This window comes from Enoplosus armatus, chromosome 9 (assembly GCF_043641665.1).
Source record: "Enoplosus armatus isolate fEnoArm2 chromosome 9, fEnoArm2.hap1, whole genome shotgun sequence".
In the NCBI taxonomy this organism is placed as follows: domain Eukaryota; kingdom Metazoa; phylum Chordata; class Actinopteri; order Centrarchiformes; family Enoplosidae; genus Enoplosus; species Enoplosus armatus.
Genome location: NC_092188.1, coordinates 15,702,663 through 15,722,578, shown reverse-complemented (window position 1 = coordinate 15,722,578; position 19,916 = coordinate 15,702,663). Strand labels below are relative to the sequence as shown.

Genomic DNA, 19,916 nt, shown 5'->3' with positions numbered 1-19,916 from the left:
GGACAGACAGGATAACCCTGGTTAGGGTAAATGAAAGAGGGCAGTTACTAACCCTAACTGTGTAATTGTGGGAAAAAAATACTTTGCCCCTCTGTGAGACTTCCCTGAATAAATAAACGGAAACGAAAAATATCCAGTGAAATTAGTTGTGGGACATGTAACAACAAATCATACAGTTAATTTTTTTTGTGAAATATTATAAAAACCATCTGGAGTCTATGGACCAAACACCAGAACCTACTCTTGTTATATATTATAACATACACTTATGGAAAAACGCGTTCGCAGCACAGTCCTAAAACTAAATAAACTCAGTGTTCCTTAAAGTTCAGGGGCCACCAGACCGAAGCTGTGATGGTCCACAGTTTTAAGAAAGACGGTATTTTGGACTTCTTCGATTTTGTGGCTCAGGTTCCTAAAACAGGTCTTCTCAACACATATATAGTGTCGTCCATCCCCACTGAGACAACATTTCCACCAGCAGATGTCCAAATAAGCACAACAAGTCTTAATAAATGATTTCTGGCTGGTCCAAATAAACAGCTGTCAATCATTATATTTACAAGCTGTCAAACCAGGACTCAAAACATTTATCCTGGAAAATGTTTCACACTGATTAAAGCTACCTTTTTTGTTTTATTTTGACACATTGGGTGTGTTAAACTTGTTGTCAAATACAAATAGAAACCACTTCTTCACACTGTACAATTTGCATTATAGGCATATGGATATATGTTTTACTTCATCACTGTATTATTTTACCACAATTTTTCAGTAGTTGGGGGAATGTCAAGCAAATTTACATAATTATTGGCTTTATTTCCCTCTAAGTAAAGAAAAACTCACATCCCCACCAAAGAAAGACACTTTTGTAGTTTAAACTGAACTCATACTTGGCATAGAGAGAGTTTTATCCTACTACTGGTCTCATATTTTGCTACTGTACCATATTTGCATAGCCTCATATTCCTCTACAATTTGCCATATTTATTATGATTTATTATGGATATTTTAGCGAATATTTGTATAGCTTAAAAAGTCGACCCCATGTGATTGAATTCAATGAATCCACATCATCTGAAGATCGTTGGATGCTGCCTTTTGGATTCACCATCCTCTACTTCGCGTAATCGCAACGCAACTCGTGACGATGCAGCATCTTATTTTTAGGGACAGAAACACAAAGACAGTCAGAGAGTGGGCTGTCACAGGATAACGAGATAGGTGGGCGTATGCTCCCTCCCTCCCTCCCTCTCTCCCTCTCTCTCTCTCTCTCTCTGTCTCTGTCTCTCTCTCCCCCCTCTCTCTGTACTGTATAAGAACAGATCTGTGATGGAGACCCCATCACACCGAAGTTCACTTTCACGCAGTGGAGATGAGCGCCCGGATAGCGAAGTCCAACCCCGCCATGAAACTGATAGTGGTGAGTTTCTGCAGCTCCTCTCCTTGGTCCTGCTCTCCCGATCCGATCCGCTGGTGCACAGCCACACTTCGTACCGAATGAATGACATGTTTTATTCTGAAGGTGTTGCATTCGAGGGGATTATTGCGAGACATGGATTATCATTGCGCTACACGCGGTCTCAGATACATGGGGATCAGTCGGGTATGGGCACTCGCCTTCCAGTCCAGATGTATCCACAAAAGAAGCAATATATTTGCTATTCACATGTTCTGTTCTGTCTGTACAGCACGTGTCTGTGTAGGTGGTTTGATTATGTCTAATTTATTACAGGTGCCAGTAATTAGGCTCGTCTGTGCGCTTCAGTCTCGGTGTCCTCTGAAACACAGTCAGTTACTGGAGCTGGCACTTATCAGAATCGGTCTTGTTTACACCATGACTGGTTTTGAGGATAGTCATAATCCTTAACAGGTGTAGACACGTGGCATAGTGCCATGTGAGCGTTATTAGAGTTCTTATTCAGACCGTCTTCCTCATGCTGTACCTGTTGTACCCTGTGTGACGCATGTACACGCTCATAAAGTCAAACTCAGCCACTATATTGGGCTCCAATATTTGTGTAGTATATTTGCATGACGTTATTATCAAATGAAGGGATTTATGTCTCCAAGGTGTAGACAAGGTAATGCAGTCCCACATAGCAGCCCGGCAGCATAAGCTTGTACAGGTAATATTCAGTTTTGTTGAGACGTTGTCGATTCTACTTTTTGGTGACTTCTGAGGCTGTAATGTATTGTTTTTGTAGGGAATTATATCCTATCAGAGTACTGAATCTACTGTATGTCTCTTAGGACTATATGATGATGAGATCCTTCTGGGATGAATAATAGATTTTGAAAATAGAACTGAACTGAACAGTTTTGCCCATCTTTTTATTCACTGCTGTGAATACTCACGACCAACATATAAATACAGACCTATGATTTTCATCAATGGTTGAAAGTTTACTTTGCTTTTACTATGGCACGTTTAAAATGAATGAAACATTACAGGCTCAAACTAGAGACATGGCACTAATTTGTTCAATAGCCTTCTTAAGGGTTTTTGAATGTATGCCTCTGGGCTAAGAGCATTTTTTTTTCCTTTGCTGTGTTTTGCATGCTGTGCTGTGTTGGTGCCTGTGCAGGTTTTGCATATGTCCATGTACAGATGTGTATCAGCGCAGAAACAGATCATACACTGTTGCTACAAAACACTGGACCCACTATCTGTCCTGGTGGCCTGCGTGTGTGTTTGTCTCTCTGTGTGTGTTTGTATGTGTGAGAAAGAGAAAGAGACAGATCCTATTTTGTGAAGTGCATGGTCAGTCAGGCATTTTGTTTGTAAGATGTGTCACTTCTTTGTATGTGAAGTACAAGGCAGTGAAACAAAAATGAATGAGCGTGTGTACTTTCTGCCACCATTTAATGTGAAATCATCCACACAGAGTATTTTCTCTACTGCAGCGCAGTCTGCACTCTCCACTCTTCACACAAATGACCTAAAATAGGCAAATATTTTGCTCTTACAATTTCTGACGTGGCGTTCTTGTGTTTATCCATCATGCCGTTAGTCAGTCAGTCATTTGGCCAGCCAAGCAAGCGTCTATTTAGCCAATTAATGATTCAGTCGTCCAACCACACAGTCTGTCTGGACTGTCAGCGTCAAGCCAGTAAGGCAGTCTGCACCCCTCTGGATCCCTCACACCTTTCTGCCTGTTGATCCGCTTTTCAACCAGCCACTCAGTCTGTCTGCAAGTAATTCTATGTCCAAGGGACGCTTTTACGTCCAAAACATTGTTTTGGCTGTAGACGTCCAGCAGTAAATGCATGTCCTGTACCTTCGTGCTCTTCCTGTGCCCCTGCATGTGTTCTTTCTGCTGAAAACACTGTTTGATGATGGATGATGTCAGTGGAACAGACATCGAAATTGGACTTAAAGTTGTCAGCCGTTTTGTTTTTGTGAAGACATGTGTTTCAATAATTGTGTGCAGTGGAAAAGTGGGGTTCTGGAGAGCCCAATAATGCAGCTAAGTTGGATTTCTATCTTCTCTTTTCTACTTGTCTGTCAGGTCAGCAGGTAGTCAACCAGCCAGCCTATCAGACAGTTGGCTAGCCTGCACAATCCAGCCACTCATCCCTACATACTGTATCTCCCTCTATTATCTATTATCTGTGCTGCCTTTATCTTTACGCCTCCTCTCCTTCACTCTCTGATGTGGCCGTTGGCATTAGCTGCACCAACTTCCCTAAACGTAGCTGCAGGTTAGCACGCAGACAAAAGAAGCTGCAAAGAGGTCACTTGGCCAAACAGCCTTGGCATAATGTTTTTTTTTTTTTGAAAACACTGGAGAAAGGGTGAGGAAGTGACTGTGACAGGGAGGGGAGGGAGACATACAGAGGGTGTGTGAAGGTACAGGATCAACATGTTTTAAACAAACAAGCACAAACGTTTATTCAGAAAGCAACGATTAATGCTGGGAGTTGCTTCCGCACACCTAACTTCCCCTTTTCCATCAACAGTAGTACTACTGATAGCAGACGTGTGTGTGTGTGTGTGTGTGTGTGTGTGTGTGTGTGTGTGTGTGTGTGTGTGTGTGTGTGTGTGTGTGTGTGTGTGTGTGTGTGTGTGTGTGTGTGTGTGTGTGTGTGTGTGTGTGTGTGTGTGTGTGTGTGTGTGTGTGTAGTGAGCAGAAGAGAGTAGGCAAAAGAGATACAGCTGTTGTATTAGTGTCACAGTCACACACCTGCCTTCATCTTTGTTTTATCTTACTATTATGACTCATATTAAAAACAGCATGACTGATCTGATGTAAATGTCTGTAGTGAAAGTTTATCTGACACTAGATGTGTTAGAACATGAGGAGAGATTTATTTAGCTTGAAATGTAAACAGCCAGAACATGTGAGACACAAGATCTCTATTTAAATGTTTAAAGTGCAGCTACTATTTTAAATTATATATCTATATTTGGTTTGAGATATCAGTCCAAGTTATCATGCTGTATGCAATGGAGATCCTTTACTTAAGTACCACACTGAAACAATCCTACATCTAAAATTTGACTTAAGTAAAAGTACAGAAGTATCATCAGGAATATGTACTTGATATCAAAAGTAAAAGTTTAGTCCAGTGGTTCCCAACCTAGGGGTCGGCCCCCTCCAAGGGGTTACACTCCAAATTTGATAAGTCATGAGATCATTAATGGGTTAGCAAAAGAAAATTATAATTCTGCTCCACAAATTGAATTCATTTGTTGAACTTTAATCTTTGCTTTTTTGTGAAAAAAAGTTTGGAATCACTGGTTTAATCTGTAGCAATGATTCGTATTTTATAATCTCATCATGTGTTTTGTAATGCAAAATCTTAATCTGTAAAGTAACCAGTAAATATGTCTTTAAAAATTATAGTATAAAGTACGTATTTGTTTCAAATGAGTTATTGGCATTCCTGGACTGAGAGAAGATAAATATAATGTCTTTTTGCCTTGTTTAATGATTGTTATTATTGACTAATCTACTTTTTTTTCTAATCTTAATTATTTTTTGTCAGAAAATATTTTCATTTAAATGCCCTTCACAATTTCCCAAAGCCCAAATTGACATATTCACCAGCAAAACCAGCAAATATCACACTTCACACACCAATTCATTTTTGGCAATTTTGCCCTATGAAAGACTTGATAAATACAATTATCAAAATACATGCTGATTGATTCTCATAAATTGTTTCAGCATTAATCAACATAACATATACATTATAAGAGTACAGTGGAATTGGAAACTGTGTTTACAGATTCTGCTTGGTTAAAGTGCAGCAGGAGAATTGTTTTTAATGAATGGAACATACTCTATTCAAGGCAGGATTGCACGTGTTAAACATGTGCTCACACACATAAATCAATTATTTTTATCGCAAGATTTGTAGAAATTGGTTTGAGATGATGGGACGACTACATGGAGAGAACATCACTTGCATTTTAGATATGTATATGTATATATGTATATATTAATAGTCAACAATCTCATCAAAGATTATGAATCAATGTGGGACGATAGACTTCCTGTGATGCACATGGCAGTATGTGCCATAGTCTCTCTGTATGAGTGAAAAAAGACAGACTCCATATTTGCAGGAACCAACACACGCATACACACACACACACACACACACACACACACACACACACACACACACACACACACACACACACACACACACACACACACACACACACACACACACACACACACACACAAACTTCCAAGCGCTGGAATCCCCCCTCAGACCACCTGCGTTCTACAGCTAACTGAAGCCATGTGCCTGGTGGATGAGCTGGTGTTGTGTGGTTTGGTCCCTTTGTGCCATGGCTCTTTTCCTTATGCCATGAATTTAAAACTGACCCCAGGCTCCCAAAACTCTGATTCTCCTCTGTCTCTGCATTTCAGTATGCTCCTCATTCATTGTAACACTAACCCTGTCTGCTGGAAATTAGTTAAATACTGCGACTAATTTGTTCTGGAAGCATATTTAATATTTCCACTGACAACACAAGGGTGGGCATGTTTACTGTTTCAAAATGTAATCGTCACTTACTGATTTTGGTGAAGATGTTGTCTGCTTACAGATGCTCCTTTGTGCCTGAACTCCTAAACATTTTCATAATTTTTTAATTGTTACCTTTTGTATCATATCAACAAATATCAAAATGTGTCACTCTCTACCAATCTGCTATATTGTGCATGAACAAGCTGCCTGACAGTATTTACTGTATCTTTATTGCAATGCTTGTCATGAGGAGCATTTTAGCTCCAATTAATATTTATTCAATTGGTTTTTACCTATGTGTGTAAAAATCAATCAGCCTGTTACTCGCCCATTATCTGTAGATGTTGCTCTCTTTACAAGCTCACATGGAAAGCATTTGTGATCATTTGTAAGGCTATTTCTGACAGGTGTCTGTGACAGGTGACAGGAACTCTGCAGTTATGCTGCTACAGCCCATCTGTCATGCAGTGCTCAAAGTGCAGTTCATCCTGTTTCACTAAAGCACTCTGTCATCATTACACTTCACTGTGGATGTGATTTTGACAACAGACAGGTCCTAGAAAAACAAAAACCCTCGTAAGTCTTTTAAACCCCGTCTCGCCAAAGGACTGGCATTGTTTCAGGAATTATTTCCTTGAACGTCAGAGGTATTACATGTGTGCCAAGTCAAAGTATATCAACATAGTGACAGATGAACACAATGTGAACAACTGTAACCCGCCAGTAAACATCTGACAAGATTTGTCACTGTGTCTCGCTTGTGTTGCCTGTTGTGGGAAGCGTGGTCCATCTCCTTGAGCCTGCATGGCCTTGTGTATCACCGCGCTTCACAGATTGGACTACACTTGTGCTGTTGTTTGTGTCATTCAGGAGGATAACATCTGTTTAAAAGCACATGTTCTCTGTTAAAGAATTGGTAAAGATCATCTTTGCTCTGCATAAAGGTTTTCTCTCAACTTGCTTCAAATGGGAATTACTGGCATAGATTACATATGCAAACTGAATCAGATGAAGCTGATTTAATAACCAGTATGAATATAGTTCTTTTATGTGAACCAGTATTTATCCAGAAGAAGGCGACTTAGTGTGCTTGCTTTTTCCAACAAGCAGCTTCACATACAGCTCTCATCAGAGCTGCCCTGCCTTGAGCAAGGGCATCTTGCCTAGGGAAGGTAGAACATCATTGTTACCTTCATACCTTCATCCATCCTTTCCTCTCAGCTGGCTGTGCTCCATGTAGGATATGCCTCTCACTGAGCTCCGCTCTGATGATGTTAACAGTGTAATTATGGCTGTCAGTGGCCCCTAGCTGCTGTGTAATTTGGGTTTCCAGCGGTCGTCCATGATGTCGTCAGATGAAAGCCTCTAAGGCGACAAGAAGGGTGAAAAGTTCAATATCTCTTTTAGCCGCTGATAGACGGACTCACACACACCACAGGACATCTTCCAGATAAATGAATGATCTTTTTCTCAGTAGCAGAAAGCTACTGTACTGGCTGGTTTGGAAAAGTGTGGTTCTGCCTGCAGCGTGCCATAACTAGATAACAGAATAAGTTCTACTGAAAGCTGGACTTGATTGGAGTATAAAAGGATAATCTTCTGTCGACTAAGAAGGCCTTTCTGACGTAGTTCAACCAAAAGCTGGTGGCCCAGCCTTGATTAAAAATGCATTACTTTTAACTAAATGCAAGTGACATGTCTGTTAAAGATCCACCTTGGGGCTAGGTGTAAAAATTAAAATAAACTGATTAGTTCCAGACTACAATGACATTCAGCGTGAGCTCACATGCTTTGCCGGTGACAACCTCCATTTTTCCATTCCTTTCCATTTTAATTGTATGCTACGTTTGCTTTCTTTGCACTGGTTTAACAGCGCATGAAACTGGGAAAAACGAGTGAATAACAAGCAGCAAAGGTTTTATGATGTATGATATCTGATGTACGATGGGAGAAAGTGCATTAAACCATTGAACCACTGTGTTTTTTTAATAGTTTCAAAAGGATTTGTAGACATGATCTGATAAAGATGTGATGTTATAAAGCAACATCTCTGAGCATGCATGTGCTGTCATTTCATTTTACCTACTAAACATTACTGTGTATATTGTAGCTGGAATCTAGCCAAACTACTGTGCTGTATGAACAATATGAAAAATGAACTCGACCACCTCCGCATGTGCTCAGGCTCATGGGCTCTGCCAGTAAACTCATCCTGAATCGAACCAAACATTAAAGTGTAACCGTACCCAGATTTGCAAAAACCCAGGTGACCCTCTGTCAGTCCCTCGGTGCACTCCACCCTCCCTGATGTTTCTAAATTGATTGGATGTGGTCCCACGGCTTAATAGTGTATATACACTTCTTAATTTGAAGAGCAAGTCTATGATTATGGGTTTGATTCCCGCTGGGGCCACCCATGCTACAAACAAACACATGCAGCCATGGTACTGCTCAGCACGTTACTGTGGATGAAAGCCTTCCACCAAATGTGGTGCTCAGAGGTCGATAGGTTTTGCCGGGAAAACCACTGTGCTCGCCAGGCTGTTTGAAGCTTAGGCTTCTATTATGGTGTGTAAAACCCATTCATCTATTTTTACTATCTTTTTCAGTGACCTCCATTGCAAAAGGAAACAGAAATAGAAGGACGCAAAGTAAACATTCACGTTTTTTTCCTTTCTGTGTAGTGCATCATTTCAGGTTGATACATATATGAACACATATACATGAATAACAGATCAAAGTAGTTTGTAGCATAAGCAGTATGTTCAGTAACATGTGGCAGATTGGGAAGACACAGCTGTACTGCACACTGTCTCCTCTACACACACACCCACACATGAACACATTTCTGATGAAAAGATTTCTGTGGCCAAATATTTTGTAATATAATAGTGAATGGGAATGAATGAGTGCGCACACACACTGAAAGTAAGGTTCTTTTTCTCTGGTTTTCCTTTTGTTTCACACATTCATACACATAGCATGTCGTGTTTTGTGGTTGCAAGTTTTAAGGTAAATGGGATAAGTACAAATACACACACGCAGGAAGGAGTTCAGTGTTGTTTAGCGGCTAAACTGTAGAACAGAGTGGGTGAGTGTTTTGTATTTTGGTGGTGAATGGGGAAAGCCCAGTAACCTCCAACAGTTCTCTTTATGAACAGCAGCCAGGAGAGGAGACCGCACAGCACACAGACCAACACTGAGGAAGACGATAATTGGACATGAACACCGACAGACATGCACACACACACACACATGCAGCAACACACACATTCCTGCATGTGTGCACTCCCTGCACGCACATGCGTGAATGTTTTGTAGTTCTTTGTTGTATGGATTCATTCATTTTGAAAATGCACAAACAAACATGGTGGAAAGCAGAAAACCACATACAACAATACACACACACTCTCACACACACACACACACAATGCAAGGACGGCCTATTGTTAGTTTGTCCAAGCAGTGAGGATGTATCCCGGCCAACGGGAAAGTCCACAAAGCCAATGGCTGAGGGACTTCAGGGTGGAAGGAGCCAGATGTGTGACATCTGGTCTGCATGTGGCCTCGACCAGCTGCATGGCTGCATGTCAAACATGCTCACCAACTGATATCTTACATTTTAGGTTCAACTGAAGCTTTTCAGTTCCTGCTCAGGCAATGATACATGGGCTTGTTTTTGAGGCAATAGTTACATATGTCCGACTCAGAGGCCCGCTAACAGCCACCCACTTTACAGTGTGTCCATATGGACGAGTTGCTTTTAGGGGGGGAGATATATGGGTGTGGTGTGCTCTTGCTCCAGGGCGGTATCACACTGCTGTAGATCAGCGTTGAATCACGTCAGATGCTTTTCAGCTACATAGCAGCCTATCTTACAGAGCTGCTGACACGGGTAGGAGGCTGCTGGTGAGGTCAGAGAACACAGGGCTGCACAATTATGGTCTATAATCCTGTGTCATACATTTTGTTTTAATTTAATTTGTGCAGAATACTGGCATGACTGAAACATCTGAATCCATTTAAAAGCTTTGGAAAACAGTTAAGATGCTGAGAAACAAGGCCAAAAGTTCAATAAAATGAATATGATTCGCTTAATCAAGACTAATAGTCAGGATAGAATCAGCTCACAGCATTCAGCATCATGATTTGAGGCAACACAAAGGGACGACAATGATTCCTGCAAACATACAAAGATTAAAAACGCACTTTTGCTATTCTTTCAAAGGTTGCCCCTGCGCAGTAATCCATATCCATGAAACTGCTGCAGGATTTTCTCCTCTGCTCCCTGAACGGCACTCTATAAAGCAGAGGAAATCACTTTAGGACTGCGTGTCCACCAGGAGCTTCAACTTTACAGCTCTGACCTTTCTTTCAACTCCTTCTTACTGGAAGCTTTGGGTTGGCGGGGTGCTCTAAAATATGAAAAAATATTTGAACCTTTTGCCAAAGAGGATCTGTGCACGAGATGGGTTCCATTAAAGATTTTGTCACTGCTGTTGACTCAGTACTAAACCCACTTTCTTTCGCTTGCAGCTCTTCACGGCGTCTCTTTCCTGGGCCTTCCAGCAGCAAGCCGTACCGCCAAAGTACCAGTGCCGCGACCCTGTGACATCTGACCTCCTACTGTGCGACCAGTGCCCTCCTGGCACAGCCGTGAAACAACACTGCACCGCTGACACACCCACAGAGTGCCAGGCCTGTCCTGAGAAGCATTTTGCTGAGAACTGGCACTGGGGGGACACATGCCAATACTGCACCTCGGTATGTATGAGGCCAAAAGGTTTACACAGCATCTTAATATTTGGTTCTCTTTGTTTTTCTTCTTAATAGACCCATAAGCTTCAGGCATGTTTCTCTTTTTTTATGAGAAACATCAGGTTTTGTAAGTAAGAAGTATCTCCTTTGTGTATTTACTCACAATTAAGTGAATCAACCAAATCCGCACAGTTCGGTATCCCTTTAATGTTTTTATCCTCCACCTCGTCCTTTATGCCACTGTTTTGTGGTTTTCTTTATGCCTTTTTTCTTAGATGCATGATTATACTGTTTGTTTACATTTTGGCGCAGCATCTGTCACTTTTTTTCAAACCAGTGTTTCCACTTTAGTTGTTACTAAAAATGAAAGTTTCAGTGTGCTCATTGTGGTAGAGTGATCTTCCCCCGGAGTTTAGATGTTTTCCTCTTTGCCACTATAGATAAATTATGCAATATGACCCACTCTATGTATTGTTGACATGTCCACCTTGAGGTGTTTTTATATTCCTGTTCTGCTATGCCATGTATATCATGTGTCAAATACTGTATGTTAAAGACAGTTCTGGAAGCAGCAGCAACACTCACCCTGTTCAACGCTGTAAATTAGTCTGTCCTCTGTTCATATATGTACAAACAAATCAATCTTTTACTGTATGTTATTGTTTACATGCAGCAGCACAGTTTCAACAGTTGTGTGACTGTGGTTTGTTGTGTCTAGGTGTGTAAAGAGAAGCAACTCGTAAAGCAGCAATGCAACAGCACTCATGACCAGCTGTGTGAGTGCGCTCCAGGTTTCCACCTAGTGGTTGAGTTTTGCATTACACACAGTACCTGTGCACCTGGCTACGGAGTGACAGCTTTAGGTAAGACTGAGATTATCATTATTATTATTATTATTATTAGGTAATCGCACTGGCAGACTGCCTTCGTTTTACATAAGATATCTGATGAACACGATGATCAGTTATTTTGTGGGTTTTCTGTCTATCTGGTCAGCTTGTAAATCAGATTTAGAAGAGCGGATATCAATGATTAAAAGTAGGTATCTGTACTAAAACAGGAATTCAGTCAGCACACAGCCGGGGGGGAAGCCCTGGATGAGTTCAGTGAAGAAAAGTCCTATCAGCTCAATGTTATTAGTTAACGTTAAGAAAAGTGTTAAACGTGTGTGTGTTTATAGGGATATCTGTGCATGAGTGTTTGTTACTATGTGTGCCCATGTTATATAATGCAGTACTTTTGTATTTTCAGTATTTTGAATAGAATCCCATCACTATATATTTTATCGTTCCTTTAAGCGCCTCAACGTATGTTTTACTCTTCCACTATCTCACTTTATGTCAAATCAGTTCAATTCCAGATATGCTTTACCATTTCCCATTAAGATGTCCTCTCATCACTCATCACTGGAAGCCCTCTCTCTTTCGCTTTGTCTTTCTCTGATTCTGTGAATCAGATCTGTTCCAGACACAGACGTCTCTTTCCGCAGAACCAATGCAGCTTCTTTTTAAGTGACTCTGAATATTTCTTAGAACTGCTTTCTCTCTCCTTGTCGGTCTTTAACACACAGACACACAGAATTTGGTTTGAAGCAGATTTAGTGTGTGTGTGTGTGTGTGTGTGTGTGTGTGTGTGTGTGTGTGTGTGTGTGTGTGTGTGTGTGTGTGTGTGTGTGTGTGTGTGTGTGTGTGTGTGTGTGTGTGTGTGTGTGTGTGTGTGAACATAAAACACATTTATGCATGTCTTTCTTGCACTTCCTCACCTGGTCTGAGTTAGGGCAGTGTTGCCTGCAAGTTCAGAGTGGGACATGCTATATATGCTTGCCACTTCTGGACTGCACAATATAAAAGAACCAGATACACACTGGGTCTTATTGTAGCTGAAGTTTACTGTTTTAAGTGTTGAGGCACAGATAAATGTCATGTCTTAATTCTGTGAGTGAGTCAAGTCTCTTTCTAATCACCCTTAACCAAACAACAAACCAAACCACAGCTTTAAAGCGTATTTCATGACTGATATTTATTGGTAATCAGACATTGAGCAATTGGTAGCAATGGCTTGTTGCATGAAATCATCATTAATTAAAGAAATGGTGATATCTGGATCAGAAGAACTGATTGAGAACATCAGACATGATTTACTGAGAGGTACATTCTGTTTTAATGAGCTTTGGTCAAAGGAGAAAAAGATGACAGCTTCCTGATTACTGGATTAAAGGTTTTTTAAATTAAATTCAAAGAATTGCTGTTGTTTGTTATGCTGAATATTTCTGATGGAAATAAAATGTCATCCTCATGTTGTTAAAATTATATATATATATATATATATATATAGTATATTTTCCATGAACTCCAGTGATTGCAAACACAGCCTTTTATTTAATTCCATTGAGGTACAACTTCTGTCACTATAATCGCTGTGAAGAATGTCAACATATTCCATCCTGTCATGGCACCTGACACTATGAGTCAGATTAACATTTAACTTTTTTTCATGTGTGTGTAATGTCAAATGAACCAGAATGACTTTATTTGGGCTTTGACCTATTCACTTTGGTTGCAAGAAGTACTTCCTCATAACTGATGTTACATACATGCAAAGTTGATGTACGTAACACTATCCGTCAGTTCACTTTTGATTAGATTACTTATTTATTTTTAGAGGTTTTATCTGTGTGAAGGAAGCTGACCATTTCCCATTTGTTTTTATTGGAGTTTTAAATAATTGTCACTTACATATTAGTAATTTCAGTCATCACACATTGTGGGTTCGAATTCTCATGTTCCTGTCTGCAGAAGTATCAGCTGCTGTTGGTTGGTCCAATCATCTCTGAGTGTTAGCTGTTAAAAATTAACAATAGAGAATGGTGTGACATTTTCTCCAAAGCGCTTTATCACTTGTTCCTCTTCGTACATAATTACTCATATTATACAGCATAATTAAAGAGGAAACTTTAAAGATACGGATCGTCCTGTTTGTTTTGTCTAAAATGGCAAAACCTTTCCCCTGCATACCTGAATCTGCACTTCCTCTTAGAAGTCACTGCAGCTTGACTCAAATATAATGACTACCATAAAGATTTCTTTATTGATACATTATGGGATAACTTGGTCATTGTGTGAAAATACTGTACTTATCTCTAATGAATTAACTAATGGATTAACTAATGGACTAATTTAGGACACCTGCAGATCCCTCAGACTGCTGCTGCTGTTTGAGTCCTAACAAAGAAGTTATGTATAAGAGATGCGTTTCTTTCTCTGAAGAATGAGAGAAATTATATTTTAACAGACTAGTATGTCAACCATGTCCCTCCGAAGACACAGACGGTCTCTTAAACTGATCACGAATATTTGGGTAATGTTTTGTCTTTTGTTGCATGTTGGTCAGGAATCACAGGTGCTCTGCTGTAGTGTCAGCATCAACATCAGTTTTAGAGCTGAGTCCAAGCTCTTTTTCTCACAATGCAGCACTGCATGCAGTCAATCCTTAAGCCAGATGCAACTGAGGGTGTCATTATAGCGGTGGATGTCTGACCTCATATTCGTTGCTGATCCGTGCGTCAGTAGAGATTGTGGGAAAGTTAAAGAGAGGCTGATGTTGAATTTCAACATTCCAGCAAACAGAATCTGATATTTCTGCTGGAACCGCAGCGCAAACTGGCACTACACTTCTCATGACTTCATCTCAGACCTGAGACCAGAATCCAGTCACTGCATAGATGAATCAACATTTTCCACTGATTCTGGTTACTATCTGACCCCTGTAGCGCTAACACCACTCACAGATGAGACAACATTTTCCATAAATTCCTCTAACATGGTTCTACAATCTTAGTCTAATGAAGCTCTGCAGACATGAGACAGCATTTCAGGGGATTCCCCTCCCTGAAGCTGAAGGACTTATTATGTAATGCCTTGAGTTGTGGTTTAGACCTTTTAAACCACAGGATGTTGACGGTTCAGTCTTCCAACAACACATGCCTTTTTATGACTCCGTTCCTTTCTCATTGATCTCCTGATTTGTCTGTTTCTAGCTGGTTTATCTGTGTTTGTGGAAACTGGTTCTGTCAGTATTGACTAGCAAATTCACAGTGGAACATATAATATAATATAATATAGTATACAAGAAAGAACCAACGAATGAATGAAACAATGCGAGGAATGTTTCCCTTTATATTGGGCATGCAACTAACAATTATTTTCATTATCAGTTATTCTGGCAATTATTGTCTTGTCTGGTCTATATAATGTTATCTAAAGATTTGTTTTAATTTAACCTTTATTTAACCAGGTAAATCCCATTGAGGTTGGACTTTTTGCCAACAAAACAAATCAGACAAGAGATAAAACAAGCCTAAAAATAGAGAATAATATTAAAATAATAGAATAAAGCTAAAGGTAAGCTAAGTACCTAAGTCATTTACCATGGTTTACAATTGTCTTGAATTTAGCCAGAGATATTATAATTAAATTAAGTTTAGTATATTGTAAGACAAAGAAAAGCAGGAAATCGTCACAATTGAGAAGCTGAAACCAAGTGATTTTTTTTTTTATCATTTTTGCTTGAAAAATAACTGATTATCAAAATAGTTGCCAATTAATTTTCAACTAAGCGTTTCAGCTCTTCTTTATATATTAATGTTTTTTAATCTATGCATTTTCAGCCACTTTATTTCATTAATAAATCCCTTTATAATGTAGACAGCAGAGCTAGCACATCTGCTCTAAATGTCACCGGAAGCTAATTCTTGTGATAGTAAAGTGGTAACATGCTGATTTTGCATTGACAGAGGAACTTCTGAGAAAAGATCAGTGCCAACATATGAAATAGTACTATACTTAGATTAACACACCATCATGCACGTACCCTACATGCTCTGTCTTCAGTGGCGCATCAGGAAACATTAGCACTTTGCTGTATGCATATCAGTGGTTTCATGTTTTTATGCTAAACGGTGAAATGTTTTCAAGAAAAGAACATGCTGTGCCATGATAGCGGGAAACTAATCAAAGGTTAAATCTGTTATGAGCATGACTCATCCTCCCACACACTTTCACTTCTATGCCTTAGAGATAAATATAAAATCAGCATGTGAGTGACTAGTTTCACGTTTTGGACACATCATGCGTGTTGCTGATCATATATCAGAAGTTATGGTTTACTGTAATGTTATCATGGTAACTGCCGACTTGTCAAAATGCAGTAAAATCTTTTTTCAGATACTATTAATCAACAATATTATTACATCATCTGTTAAAAATATCTTACATGCATTATGATGTCATAGTCATTACCATATGTGATCAGATTATCAAAGAATCTTTCCCATTAAAAGCAAATTTGTACACATTTATATTAATGTTTTGATAAGTTAGAACACACAAGTCGCATGTCATTGCATGATGATGTTATAGTTAAAGCTAAACATACTTTTTCTTAAAAGTTGATTTTCCTGTCAGCCAATCTGAAAAATCAGCCGACAAATCACTTTGCATGGCGGTTTAAGTCACATGCCGTCATAGTAATAGTAGTCAAATTCATCTTCTGCATCACCCAAGTTATGTGGTATTTCCTGTGCAAAAAACGAGATATAGAAACCGAGCGTGAGTCATTCCCAGAATCACACAGTCCTCTGTCGTCCCTGATGCGTTGTCACGTTGTTGTGGTTATAGTTGTTAGAATCACATCATCTTGATGTCTGTTTGATCAGCTATAGTGTGTGCTGCACGTCATGTTCATACACTGAAAATGGCTGACAAGTGTAAGATGAACATTTTGATGGTCAATAGTATAAATTCTGTCAAAATCACATTTTCATTCATAGAATCATTGCGTGTTTATCTCCTCCAGGTACCCCGGTGAGTGACACTGTGTGTGAACGTTGTCCCGCTGGTCATTTCTCCACTGGTGGCTCCTCCACCGAACCATGTCAGCCCCAGAGAAACTGCTCAGATTTGGGCTTTAAGACACTGAGATGGGGCACGTCCTCTTCAGACAGCATCTGTGACAAGACACCAACACTGGAGTGCTCCCAGCACCCCACTCTGTGCCACACTGGTAAGACATATAGGTTCAAGTTCAAGGTTCAGGTATTATCCCCGAGGGGCATTTTGGTGTACAGCCAGCAGAAATCACATAACTATCAGACAAACAATTGACAATAAATACAATATAAAAATCACAGTGAGACATTTTAAAGGCCAATTTCAGTGGGGACAAATTAGTTCTTAAGTCTATTGGTCCTGCATCTTGTCAGATTATCATTGTCATGTACACGTTACAACTCTGCAGTAGAGTTTAATCACTAATAGGAATTGTATGGTGAGGTTTTAGGACTAATGCAGGCTGGAATTGTTTGTACAGTGTACACACAGCACACACTCACACACACACACATGTGATGATGTTTTTGAGCAAACCTCAATTGTCAACAACTTAAAATCAGTCAGAGCTGAATTATTTCAGACATGTGCTCATTTTCATTCCTGAAGGCAGGGGATTTCCTCGGTCAGGTTCTTGTCCAGATTCCATTATTTTCCAAATCTTTCTTGCATGTCTGAAAACCAACACAAGAGAGAAAAGACAGAGCTGGGTTAAGGGGGATGTTTATGGCACTACTGTCATAATGACCCATGATGGATCAATTACTCCTTCAACTGTGACATCCTCCAACTGCAATAACAGAGGAAATTGAGTCAAGCACAAATGAGACACAAGACGAGCTGGCTAGCCTTTGTTACTCAGACTGAAATTATGACAGATGCTGGCAATTAATTTTAGAGGAGAAGCCTCAAATATGACACTGCATTCCCAGAGCAGGAGAAACCGCTGAAGAACACACACATACTGATGTACAGACCCTGGCACACTGAGGAAACACACAAAGCTGCTGTCCCTCAGGGATGGTGATGCTCTCCTCAAACATTCATTCACAAATTGTCTTACTGCGGACTACACAACCGCAGATTGTCTGCAGCAGATCTTGGAGCAGTTTATTTTAACAAAAAATGTGAAATTAAAAGCAGTTGGGATTCCCAAAGTTGCTGCGTGATTTGGAGAAACCACCAGGATGTCCATGGCAATTACAGGGCAAGCCACGCTTACATCATCCAGACATCAGAGAAACGAGCCTAATATCCTCTTCACATTAAGCTCAATCATACTACACTGATGTTGGTTTTATTAAACGTTTTTTTCATTTACTGGTGTCCCTCATGTTTTGCAAGTCAGTCCGAAAACATTTTTACACATGCATGACTACAGAAATGCTTCATAATTGTGGAATACAGTTGCAATTTAATTTCAAATGTTTCACATCGTATTTACGTTTTACTGTTCTGGGTATATAATTGGTGTCAGGTTGGGGTTTCCCTAATTTGAAGAAAAAATAGAACCACGCTCTTCACAAAAATGCTATTGCCTTATAAGGAAGGCACAGAAGACCTTGGCTTGCAGAAATGTAAAGCAATGTGATGATGAAATAGCGTAGGTTTGTGCGTGGTGCAGTGCGTCTCAACCGCAAAGAACATTCCAGCACGTTTCAGCGCAGCTCACCCTTATTCGCTTCAGTTCAGTGGACGCAGCTCTGGTTGCTTTTGAGCAACACAGATGGGCTGCGTTTGGTTTGGCTAGTCAGACTGATGTCAATGGTGGTTCCGTGCTGTCAATGGAGAACAGAAAGAGAGGAAATCCTCTATTCTATTGTGGTCAAATTACAACACCACAGTCTCAACACACACACACACACACACATACAAACACGTATAAACAAATCCAGACATATAATAGATGATCACCTGTGTACCACATGGAAGCTCTGTGAAGAATAGATTTTGATTGATTGGATAATTGGTCCAATTGCGTAATGTGCCCTCTGCTATGAACCTTTAACATCCGCTAAGCTTACGATTACAATAAGGAAACTTTAAAAACACGTTTCCCACTCATTCTCACGTACGAGGGCCACAGTCAGAAGATTTAAGTGACACTATGGAGTTTTTGCTGAACAGAAATCACTGTGACCACAAGTGACAAATGCATGATAATGGTTAGGACATTGTGAAACTGTCGCACAAGTGTCATGATGTTAGAGAAATGACTCATCATAGTCAGAAATAAATTACTTATTATAGTCAGATATTAATGCACAGCACAGCACAAAGGATTAAATTGTTAAATTAGACAGCACTATCTGTTTGCTAACATAAGCGATCGTTAGCCATTAGCTGCTAGCCATAACAGACCAAGTAAGGCTGGAGCAACAAAACTATTACGAGTATCTTAATTTGTCCAAAGTTGCATTTTATAGCTTGTGAATTCAGCTTTTATTTCCTCGTGCTTTAAGCTGTCAAAATGTCCAGCAAGATCCGCATCAACATGATCATATTATTTATTGTGTGATAATGCCAATAAAAAATGTTTCTAAGCCCGTCTCTCTGTCTCTCTCTTACAATTTCCTCCAGATGTGACCCTGTGTGAGGAGGCGGTCTTCCAGTCACTCTCTTCGCTGCGACTGTCCTCGGTGCCCCTGGAGCGGCTGCTGGAGAGTCTTCCCGGGCGGAGGGTGGATCGTAAGAGCCTGGAGAAGCTGAAGAAGGCCTGCTCTCCCCAGCAGCAGGTCCTCCAGCTGCTGCGACTGTGGAGGGAGCAGAACAAAGACCAGGACAAGCTGTACGGCATCATACAAGGTACTAAAAAAACTATTTTTAGTTTTAGCCAGCTCTAATTCAACTCCTGCATTTTTGTATTAATTTTCGCACCCTGTCCCTCCAGGTGTGAACCACTGTGAGAGGAAAGTCTCCCGCTGCAACAGCCTAAAGAACTTGACCCTAGATGACCTCCTGAAGGTCACCAACAGCCTGCCGGGGGTCAAAGTTCGGCAGGAGGATGTCCAGGCCGTGGTCTCTGCCTGCCTGCCCAGGCAGTATATCCTGCAGCTTCTTCACCTCTGGAAGACAGCAAACTACGACCTGGATCTAGCCAAAGGTCTGTCCCATAGTCTGAGGGTGATGCGCAGCCAGGGGGCACCACGCTATCTGCTGAAGGGCCTGAAGAAGATCAGCCGCATCATTGGAACCACCTCCGCGCACAAGATGTATGAGAAGATGTTTGTTAGTATGCTTCAGGATGAGTCATGTTTTAAGGCTCATAAGCCATTAAATGAATAG

The 19,916-nt window shown here is 40.3% G+C and overlaps 1 protein-coding gene across 1 annotated transcript; it reads left to right on the top strand.

Annotated features, from left to right (window-relative positions):
* The first annotated feature begins 1,375 nt into the window (after window positions 1-1,375).
* On the top strand, window positions 1,376-19,916 carry LOC139290773 (tumor necrosis factor receptor superfamily member 11B-like). Its single transcript, XM_070912634.1, has 6 exons — window positions 1,376-1,423; window positions 10,525-10,752; window positions 11,465-11,609; window positions 16,600-16,806; window positions 19,212-19,436; window positions 19,522-19,916. The coding sequence occupies exons 1-6, from the start codon at window positions 1,376-1,378 to the stop codon at window positions 19,914-19,916; spliced, it is 1,248 nt and encodes a 415-aa protein (XP_070768735.1).

What these genes read in the sequence shown, in the direction of transcription:
- LOC139290773 (XM_070912634.1), top strand. Translation starts at nt 1,376, where the DNA reads ATGAGCGCCCGGATAGCGAAGTCCAACCCCGCCATGAAACTGATAGTG. An exon ending in CATGCCAATACTGCACCTCG is followed by an intron (nt 10,753 to 11,464) that starts GTATGTATGAGG and finishes TGTTGTGTCTAG; the next exon opens with GTGTGTAAAGAGAAGCAACT. An exon ending in GCTGTACGGCATCATACAAG is followed by an intron (nt 19,437 to 19,521) that starts GTACTAAAAAAA and finishes CTGTCCCTCCAG; the next exon opens with GTGTGAACCACTGTGAGAGG.